The following is a 21,533-nucleotide window of genomic DNA, read 5'->3' on the forward strand; positions in this document are numbered from 1 at the left end:
CAATAACATGGTTAGGGTTAAACAGACTAAAGATTAACAAAAATGATAAAAAAATCAAAACAAAAACACTACAAAAATCTTGTTTTTTTCAGCAAGGTTTCTCCTAAATATTTCAAACAAACTGAGATGTCTTTCTTACAGTTTTTAAAGTAAAAAATCTAGCCAAGCTGGATGATTCCACGTACCATAGAGCTGATTTTAAGTGGATCTTTCTTCGTACCATCAGACTGATACCTGGGAGGAGCGAACATGAAACACAAAGATTCAAATACCAGAATGAGCAGTAATAAATGATGTGTGAGGGGTGTGTGTGTGTCCACTTACGCAAAGTCCTCTCCCAGAGTGCAGATGAGATGAGCTCCAAAGACACTCCACAGCGAGAGGCCGCCGCACTCCCAGGTAACCATGACGACGCTGTAGTCAGGTGACCAGCAGATTAGCTTCACAGGGCCGGTCTTGTTATAGATGTCTGAGAAAAGCAAAGATTTCAGAGATACTGTCAGGTTACTTCTTTTTTTCTGCGTAACATGTCAGCTAATCGATGCAGCGAGTCAACCTCAGTGTTTATAATTCTTTGATTGTAGATGATCATTTCTTATGACACTCTTCATCGTAGCAGGAACACATCTGAACGTAGCAAAACAATCTTTCATTCATATTTTCTGTTTGTGTATAAACTTTATAAAAATGAAAACCTTTTGATTGTTAATAAACAGGAAGACATTTATACTGAGCCACAATATAAACAGATAAAAACCTGAACAGTAGCTAAAGTGTAAAATTAAATTTTACATCTTGTTTCCTACAGAGAAGTTATTTTAAAATACAAAACATTAGGAATTCATATCAATTAATTACATACATACATAATATTATATTATATATACTTTGATATATACAAATCAAAGTCGGGCGCAGAAAAGGAGAGTAAGACTTAAGAGTTAGAGTAAAATAAATATCCATAATAAGGAATTCTTCATCCTCCCTGTTCACACACACTGGTTGCACCTTCATCGGGATAAAAAAAAAAAAAATGACGCCCTCATTAAGCTGTTGCTGTTCTCCTTCGGTGATTCACGCAGTCCAAACGGAGGCAGCTCAGGGCTGCGTCAGTGTGCGCTCACACAAAGAGAAGAGGCCAGCACAGCAGAATCAGCTGAGCGACAACGGGGTGCTGCAAACGCCACTTCCTGCTACACATTTACATATTTGGCTCGCTTGACTACCTTGGGCAGCTTGGAGGCAGATCAGCAGTAGATCTTTGTCCACTTCCTCATTCTGCATCAAGACTTTCACACTCACAGACACACACACCAACAAGGGGCACTAAGGAGGACGCGTTGGGCTCCAAGTTATCCAAATAACTGGAGAGGATATCACTCCTAATGTTTGGGGTGTGGCCTACTTCATTTTCTCTCGCTCCTGCTAAAAAGGACTTAATAACATTCACAGCTCTGCTGGTCAGGAGGCTAACACTGCTGAACTGGAAATGTAAAAGCTGGATTAGAGAAGTCCTTTATTTTCTTGAACTGGAAAAAAATTTGTCCGGTGCGGCTGCATGATTTGAAATAACCTGGAATCCCGTTCTGTCCTGTCAGATCCTTCTGAACTGTGTGTTTATATGCATATATGTAATGTGTATTTATAGATCTTCTCTTTCTTATATTATCAATTTTATTTTTTGTTTGATAGGGGTAGGTGTTGGTGTGCTTGTTGTTAAATGCTGGTTTGAAATGTCCAAAAAAAATGAATGAACTTGAAAAAAGGGCTGTTCCTGACAAAAGCCCCGTGTATTTGTCCAATTAAAAACATGTATTCGACCAAAAGGGGGCGCTACGTCTTTGCTCCCGCATGCAGACGAAACATAAACATGTGGGACCCAAGAGAGAAACGGCAGAAAGAATGTAGGTTATCGAGAATAACTAAACAGGAAATTGTGCGCAGTGAAGCACAAGTGAGGAACTGCCAGAGGAAAACCGGGATAAAGGAAGGGAAAGAGGGTAAAGGAGTGATGGAGTGATACCTGGGTAGTGTTTTGGGGTGAGCTCCAGTCTGTGGGAGAGCTGCATGGACCCTGTCGTGGTGTCGATCATGTACACCAGCACCGAGCCGCTGTGATGAGAAGTAAAAATTACTTTTCATATACATGTACACAAGATAAATCAACCGAATCTCCTGTTTCAGCTACTGTCCTGTTCTTCTAATTTAAGGATCGTTATTCGTCTCCTTTTCAAAGATCTGCCTGGACTATAATTACGCACAGAATTATAAAACCTTTTTCAGTGCCAGTTTAAAAAAGAAAACGAAAAACTATTTAAAAAAAGATGAACAAGTAGGAAGCAGCGAGGAGAGAAATTCCTGCCAACCTGGCAAATTTCATAATCCAAAGAGGAGATCCTGACAGGCACACGCTAGGTGGCCTCTGCAAACACGAACCGACACATTCTCGCAGTGGACACACACACCACAAGGACAACCATCTCACTGTAACACACAGACGCAAGCAAACGCGGCCAGCACTGTGATGTAAATACACAGACAGAGAGGAGGGAAAGATGCACACGGACCTGGCACAGCCGAAAGCCATCAGCCTGTACTTGTTGTTGACGGCCACGCAGGTGCCATCACACACGTCTGCAGCCCAGACTCCCTGCAGCTGCTGCAAACACACACACACACACACACACAGAACTGTAACTAACAGGTGAAAGTTTCAGGTTAACGCAGCACGTCACGTCATCTTTACAGCTCAGTCGTGGTTTTGGTTTCACATAAATCTCAGCTATTATCCTTTTTTAGATGTAGAAATATCTAACCGATGCGGTCATGACCGCTAACATCCTGCCAAGAAAACTAATCGCTGAAAACACTTAATTTATTCTTAAAAAAAAAAAAAAGCTGATAAATTCTTGTCAAGCCCTGTTGAAGCTGAATGTTCACTTTAACACCAGTTTGGATTTCTGTTCGCCGCGTTTTGCTTTCTGTAAAAACAGAGATTACTGACGTTGGTGTGATTAAACCAAACTTAGAGGCTGTCATTCCATAACTTTCAATAACTCAAATATAAACTCTCACTCTACTTGCTTTTTATTAGTTGGATCCAAAATGGTTGTCTTGTCCTTTAAGTCAGGCTACTTAAAGCAAAAAGGCTGATGAGTACCATGACAACTATTATTATTTTAGAGCTTTGCTTATCTGTGAAAGGACTACTCTGTTAGAAGGAGCTGGAGCAGATTACCAAGTTGTATTAAACACCAACGTTACACCTTTAATGGCCCAGCATGCTGTTTTAAAGCGTGTGCTAGGATGGCGTGACGGTGTCTCAGACGAAATGACAATGGCGCAAAGGGGGAACTGTCTTTATGGCGTTATAATGTGATCTCTGTGTGAAAAAGCGGGGCTTGTGTCTGTGAGAATCCTTACGTCTGCTGTGATGGTATTACTCAGCGGTGTGATGAAGCCCAAGCGTCCATCACTGAGAACTACAGCGAAGCCGTCCAGAGTCACGCAGTACTCCATACAGCGAATATGCACCCCCTCCAGGTCCAGGGAGGGACCGCCTACACACACAGAATATGTTTGGATGGGATCGTTTCGGGAGTGCACGTCACAGAGAATGCTGCTGTGCATTTGTCTAATCGTTTCCCTGACCTCGAGCGGACTGCAGGTCTAATGAAAAGGGGATTGTAGTGAGGCAGATGGCCTTGCGACCATTGCTGCCGAGCCCGTCCCAGTGCAGCACGTGGAGATATCCGTCTGCGGTACAGACCAACAGGTCCTCCTGGAGAGACTGCAGACTGTTGTGGGAGGAAAAAAAACACAGAAATGAGGCATTTCGATTCACGTCTTGAATAAAACCAGCACAGGAGCCAGCAAGATAAAAGCAAAGAGTGGCAGGTGAAACAATTTCGAGAAAGAGGCGGCTATTCATCGTCCAGATGTGCGCCGACGGGTTTGCGTGACCAGCTGTGATGTAGCTGCCAGAGACTTGTCTCCGAGGGAACAAACAGCCCTGTGTTTGTGTCTGTAAGGCACTTTGTTGTCTTTAAAACGCAGCGAGAGGCGTAACGCGAGCACAACTGGGGCGCGGGCGGACAAAGGCGGCAGGGGAGACGGCGAGAATCAAGGCGTTCGAGCGCCGGTGGACCGACTGCGGAGGAGGAGGAGAAGCCTTTTACAGCAGCTTCGCAGCAGGAGACGCCCACTCATCTCCTGTACAATCAAGCTGTGCCTGTGAAATGCCAACACTGTGCTCTCATTCAGACGGCCGCCCTGTAATCTTCGCCGAGTTGAGGAGATTTGGCAGATGAAAGACGCAGCGGATACAAAAAGATGGACACAAAGGAAGCTGCTTAAACGAACGCTACTGTCAGTCAGCGAAGACATGAAGTGTCAAGGAAAAAACAAAACAAAACAATAAGCGACAGAACAGTAATCTGACACATTTTGTTTTCTGATATGAGATTTTTAAAACTTCATTAGAATTTCAGAAAAATTCAAACATAAGTTTCCGCAGCAACTATGAAGGCTATGATAAAACACCGCTATACAAAAATATGATCTTTCTTCTGAATTAAACTGTAAAACTGCATGTAACTTAGAGCTGCAAGAAGCAATTACTCCATCTTAAATTAATCTGGTTAGCATTTTTTAATTAACTGACTCATGCATTTAAATAAAGGCAGTAATAAATGGTGTGAAATTAGAAGAATATGAGCAGATCTGTTGCTAAATTTCAATAAAAAGAATATCTCTTTTTTTTTAATCGAGACATGTTTTCTTGAGTTTACGATAATTAGTTTTACTCAGAACAGCAGGCCTGCTGTTTCTCTTTGTGTTCCTCTGCAGTATTCTGCATATTCTGGCCCGGTCCTTTGCTTGAGACGAAACCGCTTTAGGCGCTGAATTTTAATTGAAGACCACTGAAGCCAATGTTCTAAATCTCTGTGTTTGTTTTCAAGGAATTATTTTGAAAATATAGATAACCCCGAAGTCATTGTTTAGCCCAATTTTGCAGATTATCTTGTGTCATCTCGAAGATTTTAATCCGTGTGAGCAGAAATGGGAAGAAAACGAGGCAGATTACAAAAAGGCAAGCAAACAAAAGAGCAACATCACAAAAAAATAAAGAAGGAAAGAAAACACGAGCAACATTAAATAAAACAGAGAAAAAGAATTTGGTCAGAGTTAATAGGATTAATTGGAGTTGGTCTATCTCCAATCATCTGTCCATCACTGTCCTCTGAGCACGCCTCTAATCTCACAAATAACCGTAGATGGGCCGAGTTTCTCGGTGCATTACAGCCTCCTCTCTCTGCCAGTGCACACTTCCCATTAGTAGGAGGAAAAGACTTTCTCATGCTGTCATGTCGAGCCAAATGTCTTCTCCTCATACACAAAAAAGCTGTCCTCCTGTGAGAAGTGAATTACCCAGAGCCTCGGAGCTCGTGTGTTTCCAAGGCTGTGAGGAAGAGTGAGTGAGGCCTGAGGTGGGCACAGCGCACTGAAACAGTCCTACCTGGTGATCGGCGCCTCCAGATCCACAGGCTTCTTCATCTCCAAAGAGAGCGCGGGGGCACATTGCTCCTCCTTGTAACCCGGGGTCACCTTCACGCGAGGACTCCCTCTGCGAAAACACAGAGCATTTTTACTGACGCCCGAGCAGAGACCCCCTCAAAAAAAAAAGAACTCCCGTTCAACCCGTGGAGCTGACAGAGATCGGCGAATACACCCCGACTTGCCCGACTTCTGCTGGTATGTTGTCGAGGAAGGTGACACACACGTGATAAAACTGCCGAATAAAAATCACATAACCGTTTGAAAGTTCGCAGAACTGAGACGGCCAGGAAAGAAAGAAAAAAAAAAAAAGCGGGCAACTCTTGCCATTTAAAGAGGATTTTGAAAGCTTTAAGATGCACATTTGGCATATTTTAATGTGACGCAGACTTGGCATGAATTTATTTATTGGTAACTGTTTTCTGTTGTTTTGCTGGAGTCTTTTAAAAGTAAAAAAAGAGGTGATCATTTTCTCCATTATTTAATTTCAGAGTGCTTGTCCAATATTGCCTTTTTATATTTAACCCTTTAAGAAAACTAATATAGCAGCTGTGAGGCGGCTCTGTAGCGTTTGGTCCCTTCTGCTTACTTTACTGAAGTGTTTAATGATCTGTGTCTCTGTTTGAAAGTGTGCTGCACTCACTTTGGATAGACGGGCTCATAGAGGTACTTTTCATCCCTTCCACCCAGAACATCAAACAGGAGGATGTAGCCTTTGGCAGTCTGGAACCAAGGAGAAAAAAAAAAAAAAATTAAAATAATATAGCCAGCCAAGAAGGACTAAAATGTCAGGCTAGTCAAACACTGTTAACACAAAAAAAAGCGAGAAATAAAGGTTTGTAAACACAAATATACAACTAAAAACTGCTTTCATTCATTTACATCTGCAGAGTCTTTTTTTTTTTTTTTTAAGAGTTTGGGTTTGTCGCTATTAGACTTACACATTATTGTGTGAAATTTGGCTCAGACTACACAATGCCTGATCCATAACACCTGGATAACAAATACAGCCGTACAGGACTTTGTGAACAACACATAAAAATGAATTAAAATACAGTTAGCTATGTTAAAAATTAAAAACGTAAACACATCCATCAAACAAATGCCCTTATTCCAAAATAAAAGTTAGAACAAAAGCTTGCGTTTTAAAAACACAATCGTTTTTTGTGTTGTTACAGAACATATTTCGTTTACAGTAATGGCCGTGCATTGTTTTGACAGTAAAGCTGTTTCAGCCTCATCAGATCCCTCGACCGATCAATGAAACAAACAAAAAAATAATACAATGATTGGAGAGGCGTCGCTCCACTGCTTGCAGGGGATACAGAACACATTCGTGACGGGCTGCTGAGGATGGGAGGAAGCATACATTAGCAGAATGGAAAATGGACACTAAGTCCTGATCAGCAAGCCTTTAACAGAAGCAAACTAACTGGTTGACATTAACATCACTCCACCACAATGTGCCGTTACAGCGATGACAATTACTCGAAAAAGGAAAAGAAAACTCCAAGTATTTTTAAACAAGCACTTTATTCAGGATAGTATTTTTTTTATATTGGTTGAACTACTTTTGCTGTCATTAATGATGCTCAGAAGTATTTTTAAAGATGCTGAAGCTTCCATCCAGAGGACAAACCCACTATCTATGTCGACACAAGCTGCTGCCAAGACAACGACTGAAACTGAACCTGCAGACTGAAACATGAAACGAAACCCGATCCATGATCCCGTGTCGGCCTTGACGTGCCGCGGTCCTGCAGTGGACGTGGACAAAAACCACTCCTGTCGTGCACGAACAGGAATGAGTTAAATGTAAAAACCCAAAAAGTTCTTCTCTTTACTTTTTTGATCGTTTGGGCTTCATTAATTGCCAGCGGCTTGTTTCGGTTCAAGTGGCAGTGTTATTAGTAACACATCGCTCCAGCGAAAACGAAGAAAAGCCAAATCGGAGAGAAGGTAAAGCCAAAGAGAAGAGCAGCGGCTGCCAAAGAGAGAGAACAGGCAGCCAAAACTGAGGGCTGCTAAATAAATCAACAGTCCCGCGGCTCCACAGAGTTGCTGATGAGTTACAAAGTCAACCTTTTGAACAACAATCTAACATGCTTGAAGTTTAAATCGGGAAGAGCCAACATTAATGAAGGAGTGTCCTGAAAAAACAAGAAAAAAAAAAAAGAAAATAGTCTAGCATAAAGCGGCTCCAGTTTGAAAAAAAAAACTAATTCCATAAACAAAAAATACAAAAAAAAACAAAGACAGAATGAACATTAGGAAGACATATGGAGTGAACTGTTAAGCAAGCTTCAAAATATGTACTGAAAATATGTCCTAGAGAATCCAAAAAGTTAGTAATGAATCCTCTGAAAACCTGATATAAAAAGAAAACAACCACAGGCCAGCAGACATGGTGTTTAATGCTCAAGTTCAGTTTCAAAAAAAGAGGAAAACTCGTGACTTTTTATGGTTTTGTATCTATTTTGTCATCTTCGTGCTGCAGTTTGCCGTCTCAAAGACGTGGAACAGCCAAGGAGCAGGCTACCTTTTTGTTACCTTTTTTTATTTTGTTTTTATGATTGCCAGAGATGGTTGTGCTGTTATTAACCATTTAGCTTTTCTTTGCTTCTGCTGAGACAAAAAAGCAAACAAAGTAAAGAAAAGATCCTTTGAGATTGGCTGAAATGAAGATTTCAAAATAATAATCAAAAGAAGTCAAGTACATTGTTTACTTCTCTCCGTCTGGCTCATTTTAAATCGCATGCTGATTGGCTGAAAGTTAACAAGTAGAACAGGAGGCCTGCATGTTAGCTCATTGACGATCTTTGAATACACATACGTGTTTACTCTGTGTAGGGTGATGACAGTAAGGTTTGTGCTGCTGTGAATCCTGCATTAGTCCCGTCAGCGACATACAGACATACGACTGGCGTGAATCCCAGGAGTCCAGCCCTGAAATGACAGTCCTTCCCCGGAGCAGCGAACCTAAACCTGCGCTTCTAAAGCAAGTCAATTACAGAAAGAGGAGAATATCAAAGCTGGGAGGATGAAAAGCAAGAAACGCATCCCGCAACATGGGACAACTTTAGTGAATACTCTATACAACCCCTTAGTTTGACAGAAAAGCATTCAAACATCCATTAACAATAAGTTTATTTCAACTTGTCAGAGGAATAGATAAACAGCGGACGAAAATGGAGAAATAAGCAACGTTTCTAGTTGTTTGTATGCTCACACATGGAGATGACGGTACAGGAAGAGGCAGGACGTCGGCCTTTGTCAAGTCAAACAACAATGAAGCAGGCACTGGCATTCAAATACCATCAGGTGCCCAGTTTAGGGGAAGTTAAAGGTTTTTGTTTGTTTGTTTGTTTCTGTCTTTCCGCTAATAGAAGCTCTAACAATGAGTTGGACAGACTCTGAAATCTGAAACGATACATCTCAGAAAGAGCTGAGCCCGTGTGACCAAAGAACTCAGAAGCAAGTATTAAAATGTACCTGACTAAAACCTAAACACTGAGGACAGAACAGCCACATTATTAAAGTGTGTGTGGAGGGGAAATCAGGTTTTTCCAGATAATACAGCCCACATAAATACTAAACAACAGGGCCTCAGCATTTCATGCGTTACTTCTTTCATTTCTGCATTTTCCTGGACTCGATGCTGGATTTGAAAACAGAAACATCAAAGCCTCGGCCTCGTGCCAATAGAAAGAAATAAGAAAAAAGCTGACTTTAGGCAAGCAAAAAGAAAGAGTTTGGAAGTTCCTGTGGAGAAAAGGGGAAGTCAGCAGAAGTGTGTACACAGTGTGATGGCGTACTGAAGCCTCTTCTGCATGTCTAAACAGGCCCCTGAGGTGCAACAACACACACACACACACACAAGCTCGTGTATATTTGTGATGGCTCCCTGAAGTGCACTTCTCAATACTGTGAGCACAAAGCAGAGACATTCGATGCCACAATGGACATACTGTAAATGTACAACTCCAATTCTACAATAGCTGGGACTTGGTGTAAAACGTAAATAAAAACAGAATATAAGGATATGTAAATCTCATAAACTCACATAAACTCTACTCACAATGCAATATAGTAAACATTTAAATTGTTAAAATAAAAAATTGTGCCAATTTTTAAGAAAATAAAATGGTAATTTTGAATTTTATGCCAGCAACACATCTCAAAAGACTGCATCTAAAAATAGTGGAACAACTTATAAATAATGTTCCTCAATTATACAAATATAAAGACTTTGAATATCCCGTCATCTTCAAAAGCTTTATCACGCAAAGAAGAACCAAGGTGTGAACGCCATCCAGAACTTTATCTTCTCTGGACCCAAGCTTGTTTAAAATAGACTGAGGCAAAGTGGAAAACTGTTCTGTGGTCAGACGAATCAAAGTTTGAAACTCTTATTGGCAACTACAGATGCCACATCCTCCATACTAAAGAGAAGAGGGACCATACAGCTTGTTTTCAGCACACAGTTCACAGGCCTGCCTCTCAGATGGTATGGGGGTGCATTAATGCCTCTTGTTTGGGCAGCCTTCACATCTGAAAAGTCACCATTAATGCATAAAAGTACACAGATTTCAGAGAAACCTATGCTACCATCCCAGACAGAGTCTTTTCAAAAAAAAAAAGGCCATGCTTTTTTTTTTTTTTTTTTTAGCAAGACAATGCTAAACCTTATACTGCATCCATCACAACAGCATGGCTTCATGCTAGAAGAGTCCGGGTGCTGAACTGGCCTGCCTGCAGTCCAGATTTCTCGCCAACTGAAAACATTTGGAGCATCATAAAAAGAAAAACCCAACAATCAGGACCCAGGACTGTTGAACAGTTAAAATCCTCAACCGGACAAGAACGGGACAACATCACCCTCCAAAACCTCCAGCAACTGGTCTCCTCAGGTCCTAGGCGTTGCAGGACTGTTGTTAAAATGGCGGTTGCTTTTGTTTTTGGATTGGGGTTGTATGCAAAACGTCTAACGAAGCAAAAGCGAGCTGCGGTGTGGCTGTAAAGCCGTAGCTATCAATGTGAAGTGCAAACAAGCAAAAACGGTTTAACAGCGGAGCATAAATGTGTGACATATCTGACGTTACACACAGCTCTCAGGTGGACGAGACACGTCTTCATCATTAACAAACTTTTGTTTGTTAGCACTTCTTAGGAATCTGATGCTACTTTCATCTGGAGTAGAGGGAAAATAGAGGACATTGTTTAACAGTGATAAATAAAATGATTAACTTTTGAGTTACGTCAAAGCCAGATCAGCCTGTCAGAGACACTACAGCGACTTCTTGTAATCAAGCAGTGGACACAGTAAAATGGAAAACCGAACCACAGCAGAACTGAAACACTTTGTTGATGTAGTCACAGAGCAGCGCTTCTGTTCCTGCGCTGCACCGTGAATGTTCAACCTAAGGGCGGCTTTTGTTTTCAGAAAAACAAATCACTGCAGAAATCATAGACTCTTCATTTTTTAGTTTTCAGCCCATTATTTGTAAATCACTCTGCTGACTCTCACGAAAACAACAAAGAGCCGCGTCTCCTTTTGGCCTTAAATCTTTTTTTTTTGCTTTTTACTTACAAAATATAGCATGCGCGTGAGCGTGCTCGTGCAGAAGCGAAGCTGCACAGAATTCCTGGCAAAGGACACTTTCCTCAGCGGTGCTGGGATTGAGTTTAAACACAGAGAGGGAACATTTTGGCCTCAAACGGATCCCAAAACGAACGTAAGGAAAGCTAAATGGAGAGAAGAATTTCCCCGATTTGAAGAAGTTGACTTTTTTCTCTGTTCTCCTTCTCATTTTGTCAGTTCCCTTTGGTTAGTTTTCTTGAATTCTCAGTCTTGAACAGACAATCGGCTAAAAATAGTCCCAGCCATGGTTTGGGAGGGTGATTATGCTAGCCTCGAGGTTTGCAGGGTTTCGGAGCAGCCTAACATCTGGGAAACAGCTGGCACTATGAGTAAGTAGTGCTGCCTGGGTGAAGCTTGCCTTTATTGTTTTGTAGCTCAAGTCTCTTTAAAACGAAACAATAATACCAGCGCAGGTGTGAGAAGTCATGCCTTCTGGAAGATAAAGAAATGCTGTCTGGCAGGAGACGACGTTACCTGGAAATGGGTGCAGAATTCAGATGTAAGACAGGAAGACGACTCTGAATAATTGCTCAGCTGCCGAGGAATTTTTATGAATGTGTCGCATGTGGGATATTAAGCAACCATCACAAGCTTTTGATAACAAGTCGCCCCTTCGTGTTTAGTTCATCTGATCAGAGCAAGTCTCGTGACTCGACTGGTTTTATTTTATGGATGAAGAGATGTTCTAATCTTAACATTTTCTGATTGATTTTCAGTGGTGTTAGATTACCGAAGCTCTGATCTGACCACAACTACCTGCGCAGTTTCTAGAAAATCTCCAAACACATTTCAAATCAAGTCACATTAGTTGCTTTTTTTTTCTTCTTAACAAACATTTAAAAAGGAGCTCATGTATTTGGCAGAAAAAAAATAAAGTAGTAAAAGAAAACAGAATAATTTAACAGTAATTATGTTAGCAAAACAGCTAATTAAAGACAAACTGAAGCTTTTTAAACACATGCTATGCTAACAGCAGCTATAATGCTTTTAATATGTCCATGAGATTTGAGGCTACATTCCCACAGAGACAAATAAAAGTCACTAGAAAGGGTTTCTACAATTCAGTCAATTTGACAAATATTGAGCTAAAATTTGTTTTTTTGGTAGCTGAGAGTCATTCCCATGATTTACTTTAAGAGCTAACAAACAGCGGGTGACGTGCATTCCTTCAAGCATGATGGTGTCTTTTTTTTTAATAGTAGAGTCAGAGATTTGTCAAAACTTTGAGTACTTTCAGCAGTCAGAAACAGACGAATTTGAACGGTTTGGTTAACGTCTTCACCTGCTCCTTGTTGTGTTAACACTAGACGAGCGTTGTTTTTCCCTCATGTAGAGAAGTCAGAATGAATTTAGAAGCAGAGAGGGGTGAAAAAGAACAAACCAAAAGGGATGAGCATCAATAAGTCTGGAGGTTGTCGTGCTCTGAACCGTTTTTATTTTTTTGGCGTCATCTGGGCATTAAAAAGAATATGGTCACCACGCAGGTAAATCTGAATACTTCTTCTGAGATAAAATGACTGCCTAAAACACACTAGGAAATTTGGGCTTTTAAAAGACTTCCCCAGTTCAAAAGTCAATCAGTCTCATCTGTTGAACCCAGCAGGGTGAGTGTCTTTGCCTTTTAAACAGTTTGTTACAGTTTTTTACGTCACTTTTAACGTCGAGGCTTTAACTATTTGTAAATGAGATCTCAACCTTTTTAAAAATAGGAAGGCAAATGCCAAGAGAGCTTAAACAACAAAAATAAACTTGCAATTTTAATCCTGGCAGTCGACAAAGTCTACACTTCCCTGTAGGCAGAAAAACAACGAGGTGAATTTCAGATGCAGATTCTAATAAGTCCAGTGAATCTCAACTTCCTGGTTTCAGCCGACCGCCTCTGCGCTGCATCTTGGTGGCTGTCCTTTGTGTTGCCGTTCATGTGGCCTTTAAAGCATGAATTAGTCATTCGGTGACTCAGACACTTGATTGACATGAGATTACTTAACACACTTCCTTGACGAAGTTATCCTTGTGGCAGAAAGTTCAACTGAAGATCTCTGGTAGTAGGAAGAAGAGGAGAAGATTTCTGCATGGGTCAAACTGCAGCTTCTCAAAAAGGTCAAAGCTTTAATTGTTCTGGTCAACACCGCGACTTGGTCATTGTCACAAATAGAATTCTTTTAACATAACATCTCAGTCTGTCAGCCTACATCCTAAAACAATCCTCCGCTCAAAGATGGTGTCAAGGCTCCTTAAATAAAGCAACTACTTGTGCACAACATGAAAATGATTCCCCAGACTTCGGTGGACACTTTAATGTATTTAAAGGTCGAACGTTCCTTGAAGGAAAGCGTCTCACTCACCAGAGTTGTAGCCGTTTTGGTCAAACTTGAAAATCATGTTATGCACAATCATGTACTATCTGAGTTACAGATATTTCTGTGATGGACAGGATGTGGCAGCCATCTTGAATTGGATTAACTCCAAAACCTAGTAGTTAGAGGTACATATAGTGATTATTTCCTGAACATTTAATTAAAACCCATCCATTGATTCATGAGATATTTTGCCAACAGACGGACCAAACTGGCTCCAAGTAATTAATGGTAAATTAAACATAAATGTAAACTGCAATCTGAGGCAGAAGACCTGCTGAGGGTCAGTCTCAGCTACCACCACACCATATTTTAGGTCAGTATCTGTAAAATTAACTCTGTTACAGACATTTGTGTTTTTTTTTCTCTTTAGATTGGTTATCTGTGGCAGCCATCTTGAATCAGACTGAAAGTAAAAGACTTGTAGATGTACATCCAGTGATTACTTTCTGCAAGCTTTGTTAAAATTCATCCAGTGGTTCATGAGATATTAAGGTGTCAGGCACACACACACACACACACGTCGTTTTTCGATTGTCAAGTGTAACACAACCCACCTCACCCTAATTCTATTCTGAACAGTCTCTGTGATTTTCTTTACAACTGAGTGCTGCCTCGATGTGGGCAAGATCGTCATAGCAAGGCTGCCCGACGCTCCTCTGATGTAACGCCCAACAATGTAGGATATCGATGCCACGGTATGTCTGGTGTTCAGTCTATGGTTAATCAGACGCAAGTTAAAAGGGAGCCAGAGAAGGCTGACAAGGTTTATGTTACAATAAATAAATAAAAATGTATAAAAGCTAATCAGCGGAGCTGTAAAAAAAACTACAATGTTGTTGCTGTGACTCGTCCAGTGATGGGCTTCCTGGCCAATCAAAGTCCTGCAGTCTGCTGATATGAAATCATTGTCACGGCTCGCCTAGAACCTCAGTCGGGTAGGTTCTAAGAACCGAGCTGGAAGCAGGTAGGATCACCCAGTGGAAAGCTTCTGCAGACCCGAGTAGGGCCGAGTCAAGCCCATGGGAAACAGGCTAAACACACACACACACACCCAACACAACACAAAGATTCGTATTTCTATCCTTATTAGGACATTGCATTGACTTCCATTCATTTCTCTAGTCCTGACCCTTACCCCTAAACCTAAGCATTACCAGTACGTACCTGACCCTAATTTAAATGTAGTTTGTACCCAGGCCAAAACCCTCAACCTTAACCCAAAAATGATGCTTCACTGTATTAGAACCAGGCTTTGGCTCCCATAAGAACTACTGTTCCAGATTTAACCAGAAAAGGTCCTAAAAAGGCAAAAAAAAAACAAGTACATACACAAAGTCATCCAGAACACGTTAGCCTAATCGTTAACCTTACTATTTAAAGGTAATACTGTTATCAGGAAAATAAACTGAAAGATTTCACTAAAAAGCCATTACCAAGCTTGCGTGGGCGTGCAAACAGAAACATGCTGGTGAGAACGTGGCCATTTTATCTCCCTGGCAATAAGCCAGAATTAAAAAAAAAAAAGATCAATCTGTAAGCTTTGTGAGCTGATAACTTGCATATTTTTAGTAGTTGAGCCAGTGCAGCAATGTAATGAGAAGAAAGTAGGTCTTGTGGGTGATATTTTAGGAGTTTTTAAGCGTGCTCTCCTAATCAGACACTTAATTAAAATGAAAATTTGTCCTTCTCCATCTCCCAGAAAAAGCTGAGACCAGAACACGCTTTTAGACAAACATATCTTCTTTTAGTACAGAGTTCAGTCACAACTCACGGCTAATGAATGAGCTAAAAGTTAAAAAAAAAAAATCCAAAGCGAAATTGAAACCCTTGTAACTGATAAACCACCGGACAATTTGATTAAAAGTAAACTACTGTTTCTGTTTGAGTAGACTGAATCAAAGTCAGACAGCACAAAGATCAACACAGGACAAAGTATAGAAACACCTCAGATAAGAAACAAAGAGCAACCAAAGCATTCAAACACTATCTGAGATGGAGGTTTTTTGGTCAGCTTACAGATTGTTTAACTCAAGAGAATATTTACTGCTTTTTTAGCAACTTATATTTTTAAATTGCATTTTAAGTTACAATATGATCCCTTTCTGTGTAGTACTTGTCCTACTTACTGTGCTGTGAAATACAATCAGGAAAAAAAACTGCTTCTGTGCTTTTAAACACTGTAGAGATCCCCATAAAACCCGAGTGTATGTGACTGATGAATGAATCATCATCAACCCAAAAACTAAAACCATGTGTTATTAATCAATGTGGCCACACAACAGTGAAATAAGTGAGCGCTATTAGAGAACAGAAACCGAGCAGGCAACAGGTAAAAAGAGAAAATAAGGAGGGTAAAATGGAAGAAAATTAAAGAGTCTTCCTGTGTTCTAACACCTCACAAAGGCAGCTTGTTGTGCTGCCATTTTCATTTTATTGCTCTAAACATTGTGCCTGTATGGATGTGGAAAGGTCTTGTTAAGTTTTTTTCCACCAACCCACAGTAGTTACAGTGTTTGTGGGATTTCACCTGTGTTGTGAAATGGCCACACACTTAAAGTTGATCATTTAACGCTCTGATAATATGTGGAATACCCTGCAAATCAGAGAAACAAGCGGAAAACATTATTTTCCTATTTTCTTTTATTCCTAAAGATGTTTGCACCAACAGGACGTGAGTCGAATGAATCAAACTTAAAGTAAGAAGATGGTAAAGTAGTGCACTCACCGCCACAGCTACCATGGAGTCGTCTGGTTTCCATTCTGCCTTCTGGTAGAAGCCAAACTGAGCCGCCGCCTTCACAGACTCGATGTAGCTGACTATCAAAACACTGGGCTGTGTGCAAAGAAGAAGGGATACGGAAAAGAAAATGAGCACTTCGAGAACTCCACAAATTACAGCCAGCTGAACGCTTCATGGCGTAAACATTTCACTTTTATTAAAACTCTGAGAGCTCCAGGAGAAGATGGTCAAGGACGTAAAGGATCTGTGATGGAAACACTATTTGTAGCATTGTGAAAAAACTAAAAATAAACAGCAAAACTGTAAGATGGCTTTCGGTTTACTGCTGGGATGGGATCTTGACAATATACGTACCATTTTACAATAAGGATACCCTTATAAACGGCTGATAATGAAACTTAATAAACCATTAACAAGTAGTGATTTTGCATTAGTTAAAAAAGGACAACGCAGACTCATCTTTGCCCAAATAGTGATCTCGCTTCAGAGTATTAAAGCTGATTTAGAAATGCTTTATGAAGTGTTTTCAAACTCAGGAATAACGTATTCATAATGCATTCATAAACCCTTTATAAAAAGGTACCTTTACTGTAAACGTGGTCCAAAAAACCCCCCAAATATTACAAAGTGTTTTGCATCACTAACTACAATGAACAAAGACTGATCACCAAAGAGAAAACCTATCAAATAATTCCATTATTGTGAATTCTGTTTAATTTCTAAATATTTTCTACCAAAACTACATTGCAAAAAAGCAAGATGTTGCATCAGTGCAGCGGACACCCAAGTCTTTATTACTGAGCTTTTATGTCTTATTTTTGATGACTGAGAGTGCTGGCCATCTTTTATTTTCTAAAAGCAGAAACAGCTAATTATTCACTGAAAGGGACAAACAAGGAACTTCTCCTGTTGTTTTTTTTTAACCAGGAAAAGTGGCATCTGATTCAGGCTGCACGATACATGCAGGTAAAATTACAGCTAAATCATTTCAAATGCAATTAAAAAAAAAACTGTAGAAAAAGCAATTAATTCTGTTTTTAATCAGTCTCAATAGAAAAACCAGGACTCTGCGTGTCGGTCAGGTAACAAAAGTCAGGAAAGGTTTCCAGCAGTTCTAACTCTAATGATACCTTTAGTCACTGGAATTAGAGAAGAGGTTTTAACAGTTTTTGTCCTACAGTGTCCGTTTCATTGAATTAATAATTAATACACAGCTGACTGGAAAAACAGAAGCCTCTCTCCTTTTTAAAGCTTTAAAACGACAACATATGGGATGTTTAGCTCTCCAGCTTTGTTTCACCGAATTCTTTTGACTGCATCAAATTATTTTATTCAATCAATCGCCACCACTGTTTTTGGACAAGAAATAATGAACGATATTACGGTACTTAGGTTAGTGATGACACCCGATGAGCTGATGGGATTGATAAGAGAGAACAGCGGGGGACGTGATGGTTAAAAGCAACGAAAGAAAAAATAGAAGATTTAAAACCATTTCAATTCACCAAATCACCTCAGTCAAATAACAGTGTTTATGAAGAAAAAGGGTAACTTTAGGAAGCCAGAGGTGTAAAAGTTAAAAAACTTAAAAGTTTAATCTGGTTTAATCTGGATCAGACAGAGGCAAACTACTGCTGTTATATTTAATATCGCCGCAATCCATTACACCACAGCTTAAATGTCATGCTAATAGATTTTTTCTGCATTTGCCTCTACTAATTTATTCGTTTCTGTGTAGTATAAATATCTATTTTTTAATAAAATCAGATATTTAAGAAAAAATACGAACAGAAGAATTAAAGAATTTTAAGTCTTTGTCGGGTTAAATAGTTTGTGGATTTAAGGGAATAACAGATGTGAAAGGTGCATGTCAGGAGGAAAACACTGCTCCAATCAACCCCGCAGACACATTTATCTTTTCACATTCCTCATTGGTACTTGTAGGCAGGCAGAGCTCTTAAAAAAAGGAAAGAAAGGAAACAAAATATTATCACATCCTGTAAGCAGCACAGGAAATTAGCAGTGACCTTCATCCATTGTTGCTGCATCTCAATAATATACAGACAGACCGGAACACAGGTTGGTAAAAACAATGTGCGAGGTTATCAAGACCGAAATGATCAGTCTTTATGTTGCTAAAGGGAATTCTCTTGACAGATGAGGATCAGAGTGCACAATTAAAAATGATCTGTGTTTGGAGTTTCAAGTCAAGAATGGTGGACGATGCTCCGTCCTGAACTAATCAATATCACAATTTGTCTTTTTGATTTTTTAGGTACTGCTCCCACAACTCATTCAAGCCTTTACCTGGCTTTCTTGGGCATGTTTATCATGTGAATATCTCAAGGAATAACATGTTAATAAGGCATTCACCTCTTTGATAAACTGGAGTATTTAAGCTCCTACCAGACAGGCATTTTGCATTAAAAGGACAGCATCCTGAGGTTTCTGCGTCACGTCTTAATTGCCCCCTCGGTGCTTTTTCCGTAGCATATTGGTGGTCAGACCTATTAACATATGTATGCATCACTTTCCACATGGCACAAGTCTGAACTGCTGCAGCTGAATTAATGGACAGGCATGCACCGGAGCAGTGGGTTCATTTGGCTGCTAATCAGCTATGAAAATAATCTGATAGATCGCATTGTTAGATAAATAAATAAACAGCAGAACTGTTCGAACTAGACTCCTGCATGATTTCACCTATGATTAAAAACAGCAACGGCTAGAATAAAGAAAGACTGATTAAGCTATTGTTATGCATTTTATGGCAAGAAAATGCTTTAATTGATTTTTTTTTTTAAATGTCACATCAGCAGTTGTATCCAATCTTGCTGAATCGTTTCCTCTGTCCAGGAATTTCTCAGGAAAAATCAAAGCTTCAACACAGTTCAAGTTACTTTAATTTGTATAAAGCACAGAAAATGTTTAATTATTTTCACACTGCGGTAAGGCAATGATGCTGCCTTTAAAATTTATGCAAATGTAGCAATCTGCATCTCTCTTCAAAACAACTGTGAATTAAACTAGTATATAACAGGAAAAAAGAAAAAAACTACGTAGATTTTTGTTTAAACTCAGTAGACCTTTGGACCGTCACTGTTAAGGGTGACCTCTGATTAGCCGGTCAGGGAAAACAGGCCAAATATAATCACAGCTGAAATGGTTGAGCCAAAAAAAAAAAAAAAAAGGAGCAAAAGCGCTGGTCCAGTAGCAAAACTAAAGCTCTTTTCCCAGAGCACATTTATGGTGGCACTAATGTGTGTCGCCATCCTGTTTATAAGACACGGAGGTGGAACGGGGGCTGAAGTGCCTGAGCTGACAACCACAGAGCCAACTGGCTTGAATGCGTTGTGCTGGAAGTGCTGCTCTTACCAACGCTGCGTGAAAATGCCTTTTTCCTACTAGGGCTACATGTGGCTGACATATTTGTGGAAAAGCATGGAGGGGTGAAGCAAGGGGAGCCTCTTTTTTGTGCCAGCATCCCCGCAGAGAGCTGCCTCCAACACAGTCCGATGGGTGGATGTTCTGCTCTTAACAGAACATGTGGCAGGCAAGAGGACGGTAGGTTATTGTAGACGGTGATCAAGTCATGCAAACAGACATTAAAACTGTGAAATAATAACAGCGATGTGATAACATTTTACTGAAGAAGAAACTATTCTAAAGAAATCCCTTTTATATCCTCATGTTACATCATCAGACCCCATTTGTCCCACCAACAAAGACTGTGTTGTTCTTGAACGCTGTTTTGTCTTTTCAAAAAACATAATGCTATGTTTTTTTTAATAATGTTATACATTCAATAATGAATGCCTTGCGTATCAATCCTCTGGTATGACTGAATTATTAAAAAATATTACAATACAGACAGCTTCCGTTGCCTTCATTGTTGAGTTTCTGAGCTCAAGGCTGAACTGTAGACAGACTGAACTTACCTCAGCATCTCGTCAGAGCCAGTATTTGCTTTTTAACACTATAGGGTAGCCCATGCTGGTAATAATATAAACTTTGAACCTGGGCGTACGTGTGTGTCAATGTCACACTCAAGAGCCTTATTTGTTACCAGTGATGGGGAAGACTAAAGGAAAAGGAAAAGAAGAAGTAGCACATCTTTTGTGACAAATGACAGCAAGAATGGAGAGGAACAGGCTTCACTCTGCGCAAGCGCACTAACAGTCTGAGATGACGAGTACCAAATGTTACCTGTCGTTTATGAGACAGGTGTATCCACTTACTTAACTATTAATATTTATAATTAAAAAAATAAACCACCTGTAGTTGGTGAGGAGGTGTGAATTAAAGTGAAAGTAGCCCTGCTGGCATTGAGTTATTTTTAGAGCCGACAGTGTTAGCTGTTTTTCCTAACTTACCCGACTGAACCAGATGCTGAGCTGTGTCTCTGACAGCAGGGCGAAGTAGAACCTCTGGGAGCTGGGCTGGATGTGGAAGGGCTCCTCTGCGCTCCTCAGCGGACAAAGCAGCCTCCGGGGCCAGCCGGTTAGAAAATACATGACGGCGAACTCCCTTCTCCTCCTCGACACTCCAAACAGTGCCCGAGCCTCCTCGAGTAGTTTTGCGCTTTTAATCCAGGTGACTCATGAGCGGTTCTTTCTGCTGGGAAAACAACAACTGGGACATGAGCCCGGGTTTGGGCACAGCTCAGGTTATCAACCCGCAGATGCCGTAAAGAGAGACTGGAGCAGCTCGACGACGCTACGCGGCTAGCCGTGGGCTAGCATCGGTTTTACAACTTAAGCTAATGAGCGGTTCGAGGGAGCACAGAGAGTCACCGAAAACAAACTAACAAAATAAAAAAAGCAACCGAGATCCGAAGCGTGACCACAAAACAGCGAGCGGCGACTGACAAAGGAGGTCGGTTAGCTCTCGCTCCCGGTGCCGTGTCAGTTTTTTCGGTGTTTCTTAACGGCTACGCGTTCAGTATTCACTCCTCTGAACCTCACCGAAGCCATTTTTACAAGTCTATCAGACTTAACGCTGATTGGCCAGAACGGACGTGTTGACATCTGACGTCACCGCTCTGTTATGTGAAACGTTGCGACGAAGGCAACGTGGCTCGATGCTGCCCCCTAGTGGTTAGAGGAAATCAGTCCACAAACCTTTCTTCTATTCGTATTAACTTTAAAATACTGTACAATGTTTGTGTAAGCAGAACTAACAAATGACACATTTGTTTTAGATGTATGGTTAAAAAATGAAATAAAGACAAACAGAA

At 40.5% G+C, this 21,533-nt stretch overlaps 1 protein-coding gene across 2 annotated transcripts in view; it reads right to left on the reverse strand.

Annotated features, from left to right (window-relative positions):
- ric1 (RIC1 homolog, RAB6A GEF complex partner 1) overlaps positions 1 to 21,279 on the reverse strand; it is a 30,519-nt gene extending 9,240 nt beyond the window's left edge. Inside the window, exons 1-10 of one of the 2 annotated variants that reach the window (XM_017407927.3) lie at positions 20,671 to 21,279; positions 16,283 to 16,390; positions 6,200 to 6,279; positions 5,519 to 5,626; positions 3,652 to 3,797; positions 3,424 to 3,560; positions 2,568 to 2,659; positions 2,024 to 2,112; positions 325 to 469; positions 186 to 234 (exon numbers count right to left, since the gene is read on the reverse strand). In XM_017407927.3, coding sequence (XP_017263416.1) covers positions 186 to 234; positions 325 to 469; positions 2,024 to 2,112; positions 2,568 to 2,659; positions 3,424 to 3,560; positions 3,652 to 3,797; positions 5,519 to 5,626; positions 6,200 to 6,279; positions 16,283 to 16,390; positions 20,671 to 20,811 — 1,095 coding nt within the window. In that variant the 5' untranslated portion in view covers positions 20,812 to 21,279. Of the gene's footprint in view, positions 1 to 185; positions 235 to 324; positions 470 to 2,023; positions 2,113 to 2,366; positions 2,539 to 2,567; positions 2,660 to 3,423; positions 3,561 to 3,651; positions 3,798 to 5,518; positions 5,627 to 6,199; positions 6,280 to 16,282; positions 16,391 to 20,670 lie in introns of those variants that run through there. The other variant, XM_017407929.3, reaches the window with a different exon arrangement.
- Positions 21,280 to 21,533: the final 254 nt, after the last annotated feature.

The sequence above is a fragment of the Kryptolebias marmoratus genome, linkage group LG14, assembly GCF_001649575.2.
Source record: "Kryptolebias marmoratus isolate JLee-2015 linkage group LG14, ASM164957v2, whole genome shotgun sequence".
Lineage (NCBI taxonomy): Eukaryota > Metazoa > Chordata > Actinopteri > Cyprinodontiformes > Rivulidae > Kryptolebias > Kryptolebias marmoratus.